Source organism: Oncorhynchus tshawytscha, linkage group LG03, assembly GCF_018296145.1.
Source record: "Oncorhynchus tshawytscha isolate Ot180627B linkage group LG03, Otsh_v2.0, whole genome shotgun sequence".
NCBI classification, from domain to species: Eukaryota; Metazoa; Chordata; class Actinopteri; order Salmoniformes; family Salmonidae; genus Oncorhynchus; species Oncorhynchus tshawytscha.
The window spans coordinates 55747606-55765569 of record NC_056431.1 but is presented as its reverse complement, the minus strand read 5'-3'; the positions used below and the strand labels follow the sequence as shown (position 1 = coordinate 55765569).

At 42.4% G+C, this 17964-nt stretch overlaps 1 protein-coding gene across 3 annotated transcripts in view; it reads left to right on the top strand.

Moving 5' to 3' along the window:
• LOC112224306 (zinc finger protein 385B) overlaps positions 1-17964 on the top strand; it is a 135565-nt gene that overhangs the window by 107775 nt on the left and 9826 nt on the right. For all 3 annotated transcript variants that reach the window (XM_042319695.1, XM_042319698.1, XM_042319696.1), the window contains one exon: positions 14391-14580. In XM_042319695.1, the coding sequence (XP_042175629.1) occupies positions 14391-14580 (190 nt within the window). The remainder of the gene's footprint in view (positions 1-14390; positions 14581-17964) is intronic.

The window sequence follows — 17964 nt, the reverse complement described above, 5'->3', positions numbered from 1 at the left end:
ATCCTCAAACAAAGTTCTAAAGACTGTTGACATCTAGTGAAAGCCTTAGGAAGTGCAATATCCCACTGTATCTACAATAGGGGCTGAGTTAAAAAACTACAAGCCTTAGATTTCCCACTTCCTGTTTTTTCTCAGGTTTTCGCTTGCCATATGAGTTCTGTTATACTCACAGACATCATTCAAACAGTAATAGAAACTTCAGAGTGTTTTCTATCCAATACTACTACTAATAATATGCATATATTAGCATCTGGGACAGAGTAGCAGGCAGTTTACTCTGGGCACCTTATTCATCCAAGCTACTCAATACCGCCCCCCTGTCCGATTCGACAGGCAAGCTGTCTTCATCAGACAGCTTGCCTGTCGAAACGCGGCTCTCCTTTATTTTTACGTTTTCTACTCCACCAGCCAGAACCTTTTCTATATAGGTGTGCGTTTCATTTTCTTCTAGAGCCAAACATTATGGACATTTTATGAGCCCTACATTAAAGACATTTTATGAGCCCAAGCCCAAAAAAAGCCCAAATGATTGTGCCACCATCCAGTACATAGCCTATGGTGACGCACGACAGAAAAACATAAAAGGCCATAGAAGTGGCTATTCTGTCTTGGGTAAATAAATTAAACAAGCTTCAGTAGACTAATACATTTGAGTGTGTACTGGATTAATGTAGTGTAATGTATTATACGGACTGGAATTACACACCTCGTTCAAACCATGAAGATGGGAGAAAACATGCAATGCTCTGTTTACATATATAATATATATCTAAATCTTGAACATGATTATTTTGGATTCAATTTGAATGGAGTTGATGGAGAGAGAGAATAACAGAGTGCTCAAGTACGCACTGAGTTGAAGCAATGATACTCGAGTGGTATATTGTTATATAACTCTTCAGCTGCAAATATTTTTTAAAGTATCTTTACAATAAAAAAATTAAGTGACAGATGGAGATATGTATATTAGACACGCATTCAGTCTTTATATTATCCTACTGTAGCATAGGCTATGCTGCAGCAAATGTAGGCCTACCTGTGACAAGAAAAAAGATGATAAGATGATAGTTGCATTGTGGACTGCGCTCCATAGCCTACTAAGATGCGCTGTCTGTCCCCAACCTGAGCGTTGATGATGGATCATGCAGATAGCAGAGAGAAGGCCATAGAGAAACCAGATTTAGAGAGGCATATCATTTAACGTCATGCTTTGAATTGTGTTACCTTTTATTTGGTCAATATTTTCTTAACTCTTCTTGAACTGCACTGTTCGTTAAGGGCTTGTAAGTATGCATTTCATGGTAAGGTCTACACTTGTTGTATTCGGCGCATGTGACAAATAAAGTTTGATATGATTTAACCCAGTTCCCTCTATTCAACCCTACTCTCACCACTCTGTTAACCTAAAGAGAAGGCCCTGTTGAAGTGTCAGATCGATTTGGCCCTGTGTCACTAACCCTGACACATTTCATATGAAATTATACCTTAATCCTCTGTCAAACTTATGCCACTCTCTGTACTGTATAAAGGCACAGCATACCTGTTCTTGTTATTCTTTTGTTGGTCATATCACACAGGAATTATTTGGGCCCAGTACATTGAAGGTGATGTGCATTGGGATTTCCTATGCACTCGTCATCACACATTGGAGGAAATAGAAAGTGCTTTAAGTAAGCCTTGGTCTGTCTCCCAAATGGCACCCTAATCCAAATATAGTACATTACTTATGGCCAGAGCCCTATGGGCCCTGTTTTGAAAAAGGTGCACTATAAAGGGAACATGGTGCTATTTGGAATGCCCTCGTGGATTAGATAACAAAGTGGCTTAAAGGAAACATGATTACCCACACTGTACTTTCTTTTGATGGCGTTACATTAAAACCTCATGTCCTCTTAGTACTGTCACTCTGGTGGTTGTCTGCCTTGTTGCTTATGCAGTGCAGGAAAGACTTATGTCTCAAGCAGGGCTCATTAAAGCACCAACGCCTCTCCATCCCCATCCTGCTGCTGCTGTGAGTGTAAAACTGAGGAGTGTAATTTAAGACCTTGTATTATTCGGAGTGCTGTAGCTGTAGCTGTTATAGCGTCTCTGTGTCATCCAATCCTGGAGCCAGAGGGGCAACGAGAGGAGAGGAGCAGACGCCTACAGGCGCCGGAGCACCTCCATGATGAGATTCTAATGGAGTTTCAAGTGAGGAACAATTTCTCATAGTGTCTGTCTCAAATGGCACCCAATTCCCTGCCTAGTACACTACTTTTGGTCAACGCCCTATGGTGCAGTATATGTGAGTAGGGTGCAATTTGGGATGCAGCCACAGAGCTTTTGTTTCCAGCTAAGGAGCGATATAATTCTACAATAGAATGAGAAAACAGCTGTTAAATATACAGTACTGTTCTGTATTCAGGAAGGCCTGTCGCTAGGTAACCGTGTAGTGAGCACACAGCACAGCAAATAAAATGCACTCACTAGGGGTGCATTCGTAAATTCACTCTGGCTATCTACTCCGATTTCAGAACACTTGTCTGAGTGTGCAAGAGAGCAGAATTACTGATGAATATGACCGGTGTCAGTAAACATCGGCAAAAAAAAAAATGAATTAAATTGTTGCCAGCAGCACAGTTACAGTCACCAATGCTGTAGATAACATGAAAAAATCTTGAAATATGAAGCGTAAACTGTTCACAGGTTTTTTTATTGTTTAAATGGAAAGGCATTTAGAATTGCCACCATCTTTAAACCCAATGTATTATATATTTAAGATACATTGTCACCTGACAATGTTTACAGTGTGGTAGCTATCTCTGATGTTTGTTAGGTTTTTAGTGGATTTTTATTGTATTTCACATCAAGCCTTGCTACACTTTAAGTACATTTTTGACCCTGAATACACAGATTTAGAAATGGAGTTTAGGCCTATTATTGGAGCAGTTTGCTACAGCAGAAAAAAATCTTGCAGCAACAGGAAATGTAAATTACTGTGTGGATTATAATTCATGGACATTTCTGTAGGGGTTGATACATTTTCCATAAGGGAAAATCAAGTCTGAAATTTCAAAGTGTAAATCCCAAACTTTTTAAACCTCAACAACACTACAAGTTTGTACATTTCCTGCATTTCAGAAATGTTCTCCTGCAACAGGGTAATCAAATGAAGATTCTACATATGTAGAACATTTTATGAGCCAGAGGTTTTGTTTGCGTCTGAAATGGTACCCTAAACTCTTCATAGTCAACACTTTATAGGGACTAGGGTGCCATTTGGGACACACATTTAGAAATTACTCATATTAGTTAAGGGCTTCTGATTAATGTGTCCAGCAGTGGTTTATGTGCAGCCTCTATAAAATAAATATGTATTTTTTATTTAATGAATCATTTTAATTGAGTAGTTATGCTTGAGGTTAAACCCATAGGCAAACTGACAGGTTTATAAAATATTTATATATTCTGTTTTTTTTCTTACTTTGTTAAAGAGCCTTTCGATGCAGTATTTTGCAATAGAAATTAAACATGAACAGATTGGCTACCAACTTTACTGACATAACCCTATCTAGACTACACTCACCAGTATGTTGCACCATGTTCCTTTTTAGTTCTCCCGCTGTTGTTTCAGATTGGTTACTGGTAGTTGAAGAAACTTAGAGAGAAGGAGAGAGAATATCATAAGAAGTGTATGTTTGAAGTCGGACCAATATTAAATGAGTACAGTTAAGCTTCAGGGAAGAGAGAAGACAGACATGAATATAATGGTCAGTACCTCTTGATGATACCCTGACCTCTTTTCCTCAACCATTTTGGGCTAAATTGAAGAGACAGATACATATAATTGAGATGAAAGCAAAGCATCCAGGCAGGCTAAAGCAAACACTTAAAGTATTTGAAAGTTTTCAATAGTAGTTGAACCCATGTCTGCTAGTAGTAGTACTGCTGCTGGGTATTGTCAGTGTAAAGATTGCTTAATGTTGTGTGTTGGTGCTTTGCCTCCTACATTAACATGATTACCAAGGCCAAGGAGAGCATTAGAAGAGTTAAAGGTAACAAGATAAGTGGAGGAGGCTGGAAAACGAGAGGTGATACCTACGTCCCAAACGGCACCTTATTCTCTGTAGAGTGCACTATTTTTCACCAGGGCCCTTAGGACTCTGTTCAAAAGTAGTGCGCTATATAGGGAATAGGGTGCCTTTTGGGACATATACAACGTCTTTCTGTCCTTGTTTCAGATGTTTCCTTCCAGTGAGCAATTCATTTTAATTAGCTATGATTAATTTAGTGGGTGTTTCTTAACACTTAACAGGATGATATTTGGTTTCTGAGGAAAACATAGTGGAGTAGAAAAAGACCCAAACGCCAGGCCACTCCAGATTAAGCCTATCTTTAAAGATCCAGTGTATCCATTTTTATCTCAATATCAAATCATTTCTGGGTAACAATTAGGTACCTTACTGTGATTGTTTTCAATTAAAATTTTCTGGGAGTGGTATGAGTGGAGAGGGGAAAATTGACAACTAGCGAGGTTGGGAACTGTCTTTCTTATTGACCTATTAGGCCTCATTTACTACATTTACCACTGTTGATGTCACCAGGCAGGCCAAAACTCCATCCCACCAAATCAGGCCACAACACAGCATCTGCTCCTCAATTATAGCCTCAATGGGACTGGGAAAGAAACAGACAAACACACCAATAATATATCCCACAAAGAGAAACCAAGTTTCAAGTGTATTTTTTATGTGTAATGCATACTCACTGGAGTTCTCATCATAATGAATATGTCCAGATTAGTTGTTGCTGAAAGCCCAACTTAACTAGGCCACAACAGCACACACATCTGCCGACCCTATCTAGTTGCCACTAAGAGTGGAAAAGAAAACAGCTATAATACCATAACACACTGCAAATGTAGAAATAATGTCACATTCTTTTTTCAATTAACTTTTATTAAGTCTATCAGGTTTTATTTGATATTTATTTGGTCAAGCAGTAACAGTTATTGAGTAACCAATACGTGTTTAGATTGACATGGAGTCTGCCAGGGCTAAAGTCTACACCAACATTACAGTATCTAGACCAACATTTTTGGGGAAGGAGTTATGGCACCAAGGTGAGGTTAGATGACTGGATATGCTCTGTGACTGTGACAGTGGTGAACTGAGAGAGAAAGGTATAAGTTGTGACAGCTGGCGTGAAAACCTGAACACTCATAGTGCATAATTGGCTGATTCATCTTAGATAGTCAGTGATTCAGTCTGGGGATATAGGGCTGCACACATACACACACACAAACACACATACACACACACAAACACACATACACACACACACAAACACACACACACCCACTCACGCATGCACACGCTCACGCACACACACACACACACACACACACACACACACACACACACACACACACACACACACACACACACACACACACACACACACACACACACACACACACACAGCAAAGGCATCCGGAAGCCACTGCAGTACAGGAGTGAGTGTGTCATGAGCATGCAAGGAAAGCAGCAGTACTGCAGAACAGAACAGTCATAGGATGGCTGTCACTAACTGTTTAGCAGTACCATGTAGGAAACATGGACTAGACAGGCATGGGGGAACAATGTAGTGAAGCAGACAGGAAAATAGAGAAAGAAAGAGAGGGGGGGTGGAGGGGGAGAGGGGGTGGGGGGGTTTGGAAGAGAGGGTATGATAAGTGAAAAAGAATGGGGGTGAGTGATGCAGAGAGCGAGAGAGAGACAGAGAGGCAGAGAGAGAGGGGTGCAGAGAGAGCAAGAGTGCAATAAAGAGAGAGGGAGAGAGAAATGCTGAGAAAGAGGTTGGTTTTCAAGAGCATCGGGCCAACTCCATTCATGAGACTGGCGCCCGGCCCTCAAGCTATAAATGTCTCTATAAAATCTGTCTGCTACTCCTCAGATTGCTGACATAATGTACTGTATATTGAACCTCAGGTGTCTGTAATGGAGAACAAACGCAAACACTAGTCATTGTGATCCAAAGACAGGTTGTAATAGTGTGCCAGTGTGTTTCTCTCTTAGACAGCTCTATGTGTACAATAGATGAGCATTGCCTGGAGGAGCAGCTGTTGAGTAATACACTGATATCATTAACAACACCTACTAAAGGTAGCAACAGAAAGGTGTTTACAATACTGTATGTTAGCCTTTTTTCCATGTGTACTCACTTCTTGTCCCCCAATCAGGAATTTGATGTCATTGACAACTACAGTACATCTACTGTAGGTAACAGACAGGTTTACTCGCTCTCTGTATCGACAGTATATTAGCCTTTTTCTAGTGTGTACTCTCATCTGGTACTCTTTCAGTTGTTAATTATCTTATCTTTGCAAAATATCTATTATTAAAGGATCGTTCCACTATATCTATTCATAAATGCTTTCTTAGAAAAAATATTGAAATCAGGGCTGAGAATGAGGTGAAAATAACACTTATCAGGAAAGCAGATCTTTAAACCCTTCTCTCATTTATACACACACCATATCCACACACACACACACACACACACACAGACATATGGTGTCTAATTTGATCTGTGACAGAGAAAACACTTGATTTTCCATTTCCGCTAGTGTTCCATCTGACTTGTGGTCACCCCGGGAAGTATGGGTGAATCATCTTGTTTACATCCCCAATGGCACCCTATTCCCTATATAGTGCACTACTTTTGACCAGGGCCCATAGGGTGCCATTGGGGATGCAACACTTGAGTCACAGCAATAATCTAATTTCACAAGTGACTCATGTGCCCACAACTCAATGACTTTCTCGAAAGATAATTCTTACTCCTGGTTGGAGGTTCTGAATTTCCATGGATACCTATGGGTTTTCTGTAAATGTTATAAGCACAGGGATATCTTCACTTCAGTTTGCATCCTCAAATTATGCAACTTGGTTTGAGAGCAAGGTAGCGGCAGTAATCCTTTCCTATAGCCACAGGGATTTGAAAGATATACGTGTGATGACTAGGATCATATACCTTTAAAAGTAATTGAGGCCGGAGTCTTCCATCTCATAGAAATCAAATCAATTCAAATCAAATTTTATTTGTCACATACACATGGTTAGCAGATGTTAATGCGAGTGTAGCGAAATGCTTGTGCTTCTAGTTCCGACAATGCAGTAATAACGAACAAGTAATCTAACTAACAATTCCAAAAAACTACTGTCTTATACACAGTGTAAGGGGATAAAGAATATATACATAAGGATATATGAATGAGTGATGGTACAGAGCAGCATAGGCAAGATACAGTAGATGATATTGAGTACAGTATATACATATGAGATGAGTATGTAAACCAAGTGGCATAGTTAAAGTGGCTAGTGATACATGTATTACATAAGGATGCAGTCGATGATATAGAGTACAGTATCTACGTATGCATATGAGATGAATAATGTAGGGTAAGTAACATTATATAAGGTAGCATTGTTTAAAGTGGCTAGTGATATATTTACATCATTTCCCATCAATTCCCATTATTAAAGTGGCTGGAGTAGAGTCAGTGTCATTGACAGTGTGTTGGCAGTAGCCACTCAATGTTAGTGGTGGCTGTTTAACAGTCTGATGGCCTTGAGATAGAAGCTGTTTTTCAGTCTCCCGGTCCCAGCTTTGATGCACCTGTACTGACCTCGCCTTCTGGATGACAGCGGGGTGAACAGGCAGTGGCTCGGGTGGTTGATGTCCTTGATGATCTTTATGGCCTTCCTGTAACATCGGGTGGTGTAGGTGTCCTGGAGGGCAGGTAGTTTGCCCCCGGTGATGCGTTGTACAGACCTCACTACCCTCTGGAGAGCCTTACGGTTGAGGGCGGTGCAGTTGCCATACCAGGCGGTGATACAGCCCGCCAGGATGCTCTCGATTGTGCATCTGTAGAAGTTTGTGAGTGCTTTTGGTGACAAGCCGAATTTCTTCAGCCTCCTGAGGTTGAAGAGGCGCTGCTGCGCCTTCCTCACGATGCTGTCTGTGTGAGTGGACCAATTCAGTTTGTCTGTGATGTGTATGCCGAGGAACTTAAAACTTGCTACCCTCTCCACTACTGTTCCATCGATGTGGATGGGGGGTGTTCCCTCTGCTGTTTCCTGAAGTCCACAATCATCTCCTTAGTTTTGTTGACGTTGAGTGTGAGGTTATTTTCCTGACACCACACTCCGAGGGCCCTCACCTCCTCCCTGTAGGCCGCCTCGTCGTTGTTGGTAATCAAGCCTACCACTGTTGTGTCGTCCGCAAACTTGATGATTGAGTTGGAGGCGTGCGTGGCCACGCAGTCGTGGGTGAACAGGGAGTACAGGAGAGGGCTCAGAACGCACCCTTGTGGGGCCCCAGTGTTGAGGATCAGCGGGGAGGAGATGTTGTTGCCTACCCTCACCACCTGGGGGCGGCCCGTCAGGAAGTCCAGTACCCAGTTGCACAGGGCGGGGTCGAGACCCAGGGTCTCGAGCTTGATGACGAGCTTGGAGGGTACTATGGTGTTGAATGCCGAGCTGTAGTCGATGAACAGCATTCTCACATAGGTATTCCTCTTGTCCAGATGGGTTAGGGCAGTGTGCAGTGTGGTTGAGATTGCATCGTCTGTGGACCTATTTGGGCGGTAAGCAAATTGGAGTGGGTCTAGGGTGTCAGGTAGGGTGGAGGTGATATGGTCCTTGACTAGTCTCTCAAAGCACTTCATGATGACGGATGTGAGTGCTACGGGGCGGTAGTCGTTTAGCTCAGTTACCTTAGCTTTCTTGGGAACAGGAACAATGGTGGCCCTCTTGAAGCATGTGGGAACAGCAGACTGGTATAGGGATTGATTGAATATGTCCGTAAACACACCGGCCAGCTGGTCTGCGCATGCTCTGAGGGCGTGGCTGGGGATGCCGTCTGGGCCTGCAGCCTTGCGAGGGTTAACACGTTTAAATGTCTTACTCACTTCGGCTGCAGTGAAGGAGAGACCGCATGTTTTCGTTGCAGGCCGTGTCAGTGGCACTGTATTGTCCTCAAAGCGGGCAAAAAGTTATTTAGTCTGCCTGGGAGCAAGACATCCTGGTCCGTGACTGGGCTGGGTTTCTTCCTGTAGTCCGTGATTGACTGTAGACCCTGCCACATGCCTCTTGTGTCTGAGCCGTTGAATTGAGATTCTACTTTGTCTCTGTACTGGCGCTTAGCTTGTTTGATAGCCTTGTGGAGGGAATAGCTGCACTGTTTTTATTCAGTCATGTTACCAGACACCTTGCCCTGATTAAAAGCAGTGGTTCGCGCCTTCAGTTTCACACGAATGCTGCCATCAATCCACGGTTTCTGGTTAGGGAATGTTTTAATCGTTGCTATGGGAACGACATCTTCAACACACGTTCTAATTAACTCGCACAGGATCATGGTTCAGAGGATCATGGTTCAAGAAAAATGCCATGACAAATATTGTATTTGACAAATAATTCAACCGAGGCCCAACAGATTTTTTTCTTGACCGATTTGTCCATCAAAATCAATTTGCAGGGCCTCCCAAGTGGTGCAGCGGTCTAAATCACGGCATTGCAGTGCTAGAGGCGTCACTACAGATCGAGGTTTGATCCCGGGCTGTGTCGTAGCCGGCCGTGACCGGGAGATCCATGAGGCAGCGCACAACTGGCCCAGCATCGTCCGGGTTAGGGGAGGGTGACTGGGATGTCCTTGTCCCATTGCGCTCTAGCGACTCCTTGTAGTTTCCTCCGACACATTGGGGCGACTAGCTTCCGGGTTAAGCGGGCAGTGTGTCAAGAGCAGTGTGGCTTGGAGGGGTCGTGTTTCGGGAGACGCATGGCTCTCGACCCTTGCCTCTCCTGAGTCCGTATGGGAGTTGCAGCAGTGGGACAAGACTGTAACTACCAATTACAGCGATGGACACTCCTACTCATTTAAGGGTTTTTCTTTATTTTTACTATTTTCCACATTGCAGAACAATAGTGAAGACATCAAAACTATGAAATAACACATGGAAACATGTAGCAACCAAAAGTGTTAAACAAATACAAATATACATTTGAGATTTTTCAAAGTAGCCACCCTTTGCCTTGATGACAGCTTTTCACACTCTTGGCATTCTCTCAACCAGCTTCATGAGGAATGCTTTTCCAACAACCTTGAAGGAGTTTCCAAATATGCTGAACACTTGTTGGCTGCTTTTCCTTCATTCTGCGGTCCAACTCATCCCAAACCATCTCAATTGTGTTGAGGTAAGGTGATTGTGGAGGCTAGGTCATCTGATGCAGCACTCCATCACTCTCCTTCTTGGTCAAATAGCCCTTATACAGCCAGGTGTGTTTTGGATCATTGTCCTGTTGAATTTTTTATTTTTTATTTTACCTTTATTTAATTAGGCAAGTCAGTTAAGAACAAATTCTTATTGTAAATGACGGCCTAGGAACAGTGCCTTGTTCAGGGGCAGAACGACAGATTTTTACCATGTCAGCTCGGGGATTTGATCGTCCAACGCTCTAACCACTATGCTACCTGCCACCCACCCCACTAAGCGCAAACCAGATGGGATGGCGTATAATTGCAGAATCCTGTGGTAGCCATGCTGGTTAAGTGTGCCTTGAATTCTAAATAAATCACAGACAGTGTCACCAGCAAAGCATCATCAAACCTCCTCCCCCATGCTTCACGGTGGGAACAACACATGCAGAAATCATCCGTTCACCTACTCTGTGTCTCACAAAGACACGGCAGTTGGAACCACAAATCTCAAATTTGAACTCATCAGACCAAAGGACAGATTTCCACCGGTCTAATGTCCATTGCTTGTGTTTCTTGGCTCAAGCAAGTCTCTTCTTATTATTGGTGTCCTTTAGTAGTGGTTTCTTTTTAACAATTCAACCAAGAATTCCTGATTCACACAGTCTCATCTGAACAGTTGATGTTGAAATATGTCTGTTACATATTTCAGGTGTGTCAAACCTTTGACTGGTACTGTATATATTTATATATATATATATATCAATTTGTGTGCCAGAAAAAGGGCAGTTATTTGAAAATATATATGTCTATTTATCATTTCTACATACTTTCTATCTAGTATTCCCCTCCCCCTGTAGTTTACCCACCCCTGAAATACACTGAGTGTACAAACATTACAGTTTTTTTTTCGATTGCTAAACGACAGTGGGCACAACTGGAGTCACATGTGCAAAACTCTAACTACAGTCTGCACTACCAACAGTCACCTGAGCTAAGCAGTTCACATCACCTGCAAAACTCATTCCAAGCAACACAACTCTTAACACATGTCTCAAAACACTCTCAGTGCAGCCAAACACTATGAACAACCCTCACTGAGATAACACACACTGTCACTCAGAACACACTGAGAGTAAAAACACTAGCATCAAACACCAATACAGAAAATACAAACTTTTCATCTTTACAGTTTGAACAATTTCAGTTACTTCATACAAAGTAATATTTTCTTCAACGAAAAGAGTGACATTCTTTCACATGATTTATTAAAATTTTTAGAACATAACAATTCTTTAAGGTAAATGAAAATTAGCAGTTTGCTTCAATAGTCTGTAGTAATTTACAGAATTACAGTAATGAGAAAAAAAAGGTAGAAACTAAAAGTACATACTGTAATTCGAACAAATAATTGAGGGGCTAATCCTGCCTCTCTCTAGCATCAGGCCACAGGTTTTCTTCAACATCACATCTAATGTTTTCTCTTGCCATGCACCTGGGGAAGAACCTTCTGGAGTGCCTTATCCATCCCTGGCAGTCCTCTGGACTCGTGTCCTCACATCCGGCACGCATGGCTTCCAAAAGAGACATTTGGTCATGTGGGTGGTGACCAAACACTTTCCACCTCCAGGCAGAGAAAAACTCCTCTATTGGGTTGAGGAAGGGTGAATATGCAGGCAGGTACAAAACCATAAATCTGTGATGTGCTGCAAACCAATCTGTGACAGCTGCAGAGTGGTGAAAAGCAACGTTATCGCAAACTATGACAAAAACTTGGGGGTTTCTTACTGGCTCCCCCTGTTCTGCTGGCACTAGCTGAGCATAGAGCTGTTCTAGGAAAGCTATAAGCCTTTCTGTGTTGTATGGACCAATGAGTGGTGTGTTGAGAAGCAAACCATCATTGGCCATTGCAGCACACATGGTGATATTTCCCCCCCTTTTGCCTGGAACCTCCACAGTGGCCCTTTGACCTATAACATTCCTTCCTCTGCACCGTGTTTTGGCAAGGTTAAATCCAGCCTCATCGATAAATACAAATGAATGTGGTCTTTCCAGTGCTTCCACCTCCATTACTCTCTGAAAAACAGTAAGTGCACAGTTTTACTGTAGAAATGCTAGTGTTTATTTTTACTGTAAATATTTTGTATAGCTGTGTACGTAACCTCAGACGTCTTACCTGGACATATTGGTATCTTTGCTCTTTTACCCGTTCACTGTTTCTCTCGAACGGTACAGTGTATAACTGTTTCATTGTAACTTGGTGTTTCTTTAGGACTCGAGCAATAGTTGTTGTGCTGACAGAATTAACATTTTCAAATATATCATTATCAGTCAGCACTCTATCTTGAATATCCCGCAGTTTTATTGCATTGTTGACAACAACCATGTCAACAATAGCATTTTACTGCGCATCTGAAAATATTTGTCCTCTTCCCCCTGTTGGGGGAAGCCTTTGGGTCCTGTTGTAAAAATATATTTTACAGTCAAACTTACTGTAATATATATCTGTGTAAATATTGTATAATTGCAATACAAAATAGATTCCTGTAATGTTTTCATTTACTGTAAGGATGTAACTCTCACCTGTTTGCATGATGGAAAATTCGCATTACAGATGCCACTGTGGATCTTTGCAGATTGGGTTGCACCCTCAACCCTGCCTCTCAATGAGAGACCATGGTTCACGACATGGTCTATAAGTGTAGCCCTTATTTCATCTGAAATAACAGCTCTTTGTCTTCTTTGTCTTCCTCCACGCATCCGCCCTCTCCCTGCCACCCTTCTCCCTCCACGAACCCATCTTCCTTTTTCCATTTCCAAAATGAGTCTTTCTGAGCTCTATCTATATATACTGTAATATGTGTGTGTGTTCACTAACAAGTCTAAAACAAGACACCTGCTTAGCCTTTCAGCTGAAATTGCAATCAGCAGTGTTTGAAAGGCACAAGGCTGAAATCTATTCCGTTTTGAATGTGTGGTTCACAGTTTTGACAGCAGTGTGTTAGCATTTGAACAAAGTGCTGTAAATCCAGTGTTGTGCAGGTTGTGGTTAAAGTCATGGGATAAGTGTGTAGAGTTTTGAAAACTGTGTTCAAGCAATGAAAAACGAACTAGAGTTTGGTCCACATGAACTGCTGCTGTGCAGACTGTAGTTAGAGTTTTGCACATGTGACTCCAGTTGTGTCCACTGTCGTTTAGCAATCGAAAAAAACTGTAAGAACACCTGCTTTGAACAGTGTATGGTAGTAGGTGCCAGGCGCACCGGTTTGCCAGGTGTAAGCTCACTCCACTGCTAGCTTGAAATGTCACGGATGGAGCTAGCTAATTAGATGTTTTTCAATAGCTCAAATGGTTGGTACATTGTCAAGGAGGGCGGTCACGTGTGCTAGCAAGGATCAGGAGGAAGCGGTACTCCCTAAGCAAGCAGAGTGTCTACAATACTCATTCACTAGATTGCATTTAATTTATTTTCTTACCAAGAATACATTTAGTCTAAAGCTCTCTCTCTCTCACACACACACACACAAACACACACACACACACACACACACAACTTCCTCCCATCGGCTTTATGAAAATCCCAATATCCTGATCCGCTCTACAAATCAAACACTTTCAAGCATCTCTCTCATTTTCCCTCTGATTGGGCCTGCCTATTGAAAGCTGTGTTTTTCCTCGGAGTGATTGAAGAGTGTGTGTGTTAAGGTTACTCCCCCAGAGACTTTCAGCTTGTTCTTGTTTAGTCTCTCCTTAACTCTCATTAACACCCACCTCACAACAATGTCCACAAATACCTTCACACAGCACTCTCCCTAAACAGTGTATACTACACATTGTAATAATTTGGTTGTAAACCGGTTTTACAAGGTCAACACTCTGTTACAAAGTAAAGAGGGTTTTTTGTGTGTGTGTGTGTGTCTGTGTGGTGTGTGTGTGTGTGTGTGTGTGTGTGTGTGTGTGTGTGTGTGTGTGTGTGTGTGTCTGTGTCTGTGTGTCTGTGTCTGTGTGTCTGTGTCTGTGTCTATGTGCCTGTGCCTGTGTGCCTGTGTGTCTGTGTATGTCCCCACGTGTTTTATTGCAGTCCATGATGTGAGACTAAGACCCGTTGTGTGAGAAACGAGCCTGATTGCATGGTTCATTTGTTCTCCTTCCAGAGCCAAGCCGAGGCGCACTACAAAGGCAGTAAACATGCCAAGAAGCTCAAAGCACAGGAGAACACCAAGAATAAGCCGCCCAAGAGTTCCCCTCCTCCTCCTACTCTTCCTCCTTCCCTGGACAGTGCAATGCAAATCACCACCACCACCTCACCCAACTCTGTCATGGCCAGCAACTCTGACAAATCAGGTATATGGAAACTTTTGGTATTGTATGTCATCCATTCCTCTCCATGATTTAGTCTTGCATGTCATCCATTCCTCTCCATGCTTCAGTCTTCTATGTTATCAATTCCTCTCCATGCTTCAGTCTTGTTTGTCATCCATTCCTCTCCATGCTTCAGTCTTGTTTGTCATCAATTCCTCTCCATGCTTCAGTCTTGTTTGTCATCCATTCCTCTCCATGATTTAGTCTTGCATGTCATCCATTCCTCTCCATGCTTCAGTCTTCTATGTTATCCATTCCTCTCCATGCTTCAGTCTTGTTTGTCATCTATTCCTCTCCATGCTTCAGTCTTGTTTGTCATCAAATCCTCTCCATGCTTCAGTCTTGTATGTCATCCATTCCTCTCCATGCTTCATTTGGATATGTCATCCATTCCTCTCCATGCTTCAGTCTTGTATGTCATCCATTCCTCTCCATGCTTCAGTCTTGTTTGTCATCCATTCCTCTCCATGCTTCAGTCTTGTTTGTTAGCCATTCCTCTCCATGCTTCAGTCTTGTTTGTCATCCATTCCTCTCCATGCTTCAGTCTTGTTTGTCATCCATTCCTCTCCATGCTTCAGTCTTGTATGTCATCCATTCCTCTCCACGCTTCAGTCTTGTTTGTCATCCATTCCTCTCCATGCTTCAGTCTTGTATGTCGTCCATTCCTCTCATGCTTCCGTTTTGTATATCATCCATGCCTCTCCATGCTTCAGTCTTGTTTGTTAGCCATTCCTCTCCATGCTTCAGTCTTGTATGCAATCCATTCCTCTCCATGCTTCATTCTTGTATGCAATCCATTCCTATCCATGCTTCATTCGTATATGTCATCCATTCCTCTCCATGATTTAGTCTTGCATGTCATCCATTCCTCTCCATGCTTCAGTCTTCTATGTTATCAATTCCTCTCCATGCTTCAGTCTTGTTTGTCATCAATTCCTCTCCATGCTTCAGTCTTGTTTGTCATCAATTCCTCTCCATGCTTCAGTCTTGTTTGTCATCCATTCCTCTCCATGATTTAGTCTTGCATGTCATCCATTCCTCTCCATGCTTCAGTCTTCTATGTTATCCATTCCTCTCCATGCTTCAGTCTTGTTTGTCATCCATTCCTCTCCATGCTTCAGTCTTGTTTGTCATCAATTCCTCTCCATGCTTCAGTCTTGTTTGTCATCCATTCCTCTCCATGATTTAGTCTTGCATGTCATCCATTCCTCTCCATGCTTCAGTCTTCTATGTTATCCATTCCTCTCCATGCTTCAGTCTTGTTTGTCATCCATTCCTCTCCATGCTTCAGTCTTGTTTGTCATCAAATCCTCTCCATGCTTCAGTCTTGTATGTCATCCATTCCTCTCCATGTTTCATTCTTGTATGTCATCCATTCCTCTCCATGCTTCATTCGGATATGTCATCCATTCCTCTCCATGCTTCAGTCTTGTTTGTCATCCATTCCTCTCCATGCTTCAGTCTTGTTTGTTAGCCATTCCTCTCCATGCTTCAGTCTTGTATGTCATCCATTCCTCTCCATGCTTCAGTCTTGTTTGTCATCCATTCCTCTCCATGCTTCAGTCTTGTTTGTCATCCATTCCTCTCCATGCTTCAGTCTTGTATGTCATCCATTCCTCTCCCTGCTTCAGTCTTGTTTGTCATCCATTCCTCTCCATGCTTCAGTCTTGTAAGTCATCCATTCCTCTCCATGCTTCAGTCTTTTTTGTCATCCATTCCTCTCCATGCTTCAGTCTTGTATGTCGTCCATTCCTCTCATGCTTCCGTTTTGTATATCATCCATTCCTCTCCATGCTTCAGTCTTGTTTGTCATCAAATCCTCTCCATGCTTCAGTCTTGTATGTCATCCATTCCTCTCCATGCTTCATTCTTGTATGACATCCATTCCTCTCCATGCTTCAGTCTTGTATGTCATCCATTCCTCTCCATGCTTCATTCGTATATGTCATCCATTCCTCTCCATGCTTCAGTCTTGTATGTCATCCATTCCTCTCCATGCTTCAGTCTTGTTTGTCATCCATTCCTCTCCATGCTTCAGTCTTGTTTGTTAGCCATTCTTCTCCATGCTTCAGTCTTGTATGTCATCCATTCCTCTCCCTGCTTCAGTCTTGTTTGTCATCCATTCCTCTCCATACTTCAGTCTTGTATGTCATCCATTCCTCTCCATGCTTCAGTCTTGTTTGTCATCCATTCCTCTCCATGCTTCAGTCTTGTTTGTCATCCATTCCTCTCCATGCTTCAGTCTTGTTTGTCATCCATGCCTCTCCATGCTTCAGTCTTGTATGTCATCCATGCCTCTCCATGCTTCAGTCTTGTTTGTTAGCCATTCCTCTCCATGCTTCAGTCTTGTATGTCATCCATTCCTCTCCATGCTTCATTCTTGTATGTCATCCATTCCTCTCTATGCTTCATTCGTATATGTCATCCATTCCTCTCCATGATTTAGTCTTGCATGTCATCCATTCCTCTCCATGCTTTAGTCTTCTATGTTATCAATTCCTCTCCATGCTTCAGTCTTGTTTGTCATCAATTCCTCTCCATGCTTCAGTCTTGTTTGTCATCAATTCCTCTCCATGCTTCAGTCTTGTTTGTCATCCATTCCTCTCCATGATTTAGTCTTGCATGTCATCCATTCCTCTCCATGCTTCAGTCTTCTATGTTATCCATTCCTCTCCATGCTTCAGTCTTGTTTGTCATCCATTCCTCTCCATGCTTCAGTCTTGTTTGTCATCAAATCCTCTCCATGCTTCCGTTTTGTATATCATCCATGCCTCTCCATGCTTCAGTCTTGTTTGTTAGCCATTCCTCTCCATGCTTCAGTCTTGTATGTCATCCATTCCTCTCCATGCTTCATTCTTGTTTGTCATCCATTCCTCTCCATGCTTCAGTCTTGTTTGTCATCCATTCCTCTCCATGCTTCAGTCTTGTTTGTTAGCCATTCCTCTCCATGCTTCAGTCTTGTATGTCATCCATTCCTCTCCCTGCTTCAGTCTTTTTTGTCATCCATTCCTCTCCATGCTTCAGTCTTGTATGTCGTCCATTCCTCTCATGCTTCCGTTTTGTATATCATCCATGCCTCTCCATGCTTCAGTCTTGTTTGTTAGCCATTCCTCTCCATGCTTCAGTCTTGTATGTCATCCATTCCTCTCCATGCTTCATTCGTATATGTCATCCATTCCTCTCCATGATTTAGTCTTGCATGTCATCCATTCCTCTCCATGCTTCAGTCTTCTATGTTATCAATTCCTCTCCATGCTTCAGTCTTGTTTGTCATCAATTCCTCTCCATGCTTCAGTCTTGTTTGTCATCCATTCCTCTCCATGATTTAGTCTTGCATGTCATCCATTCCTCTCCATGCTTCAGTTT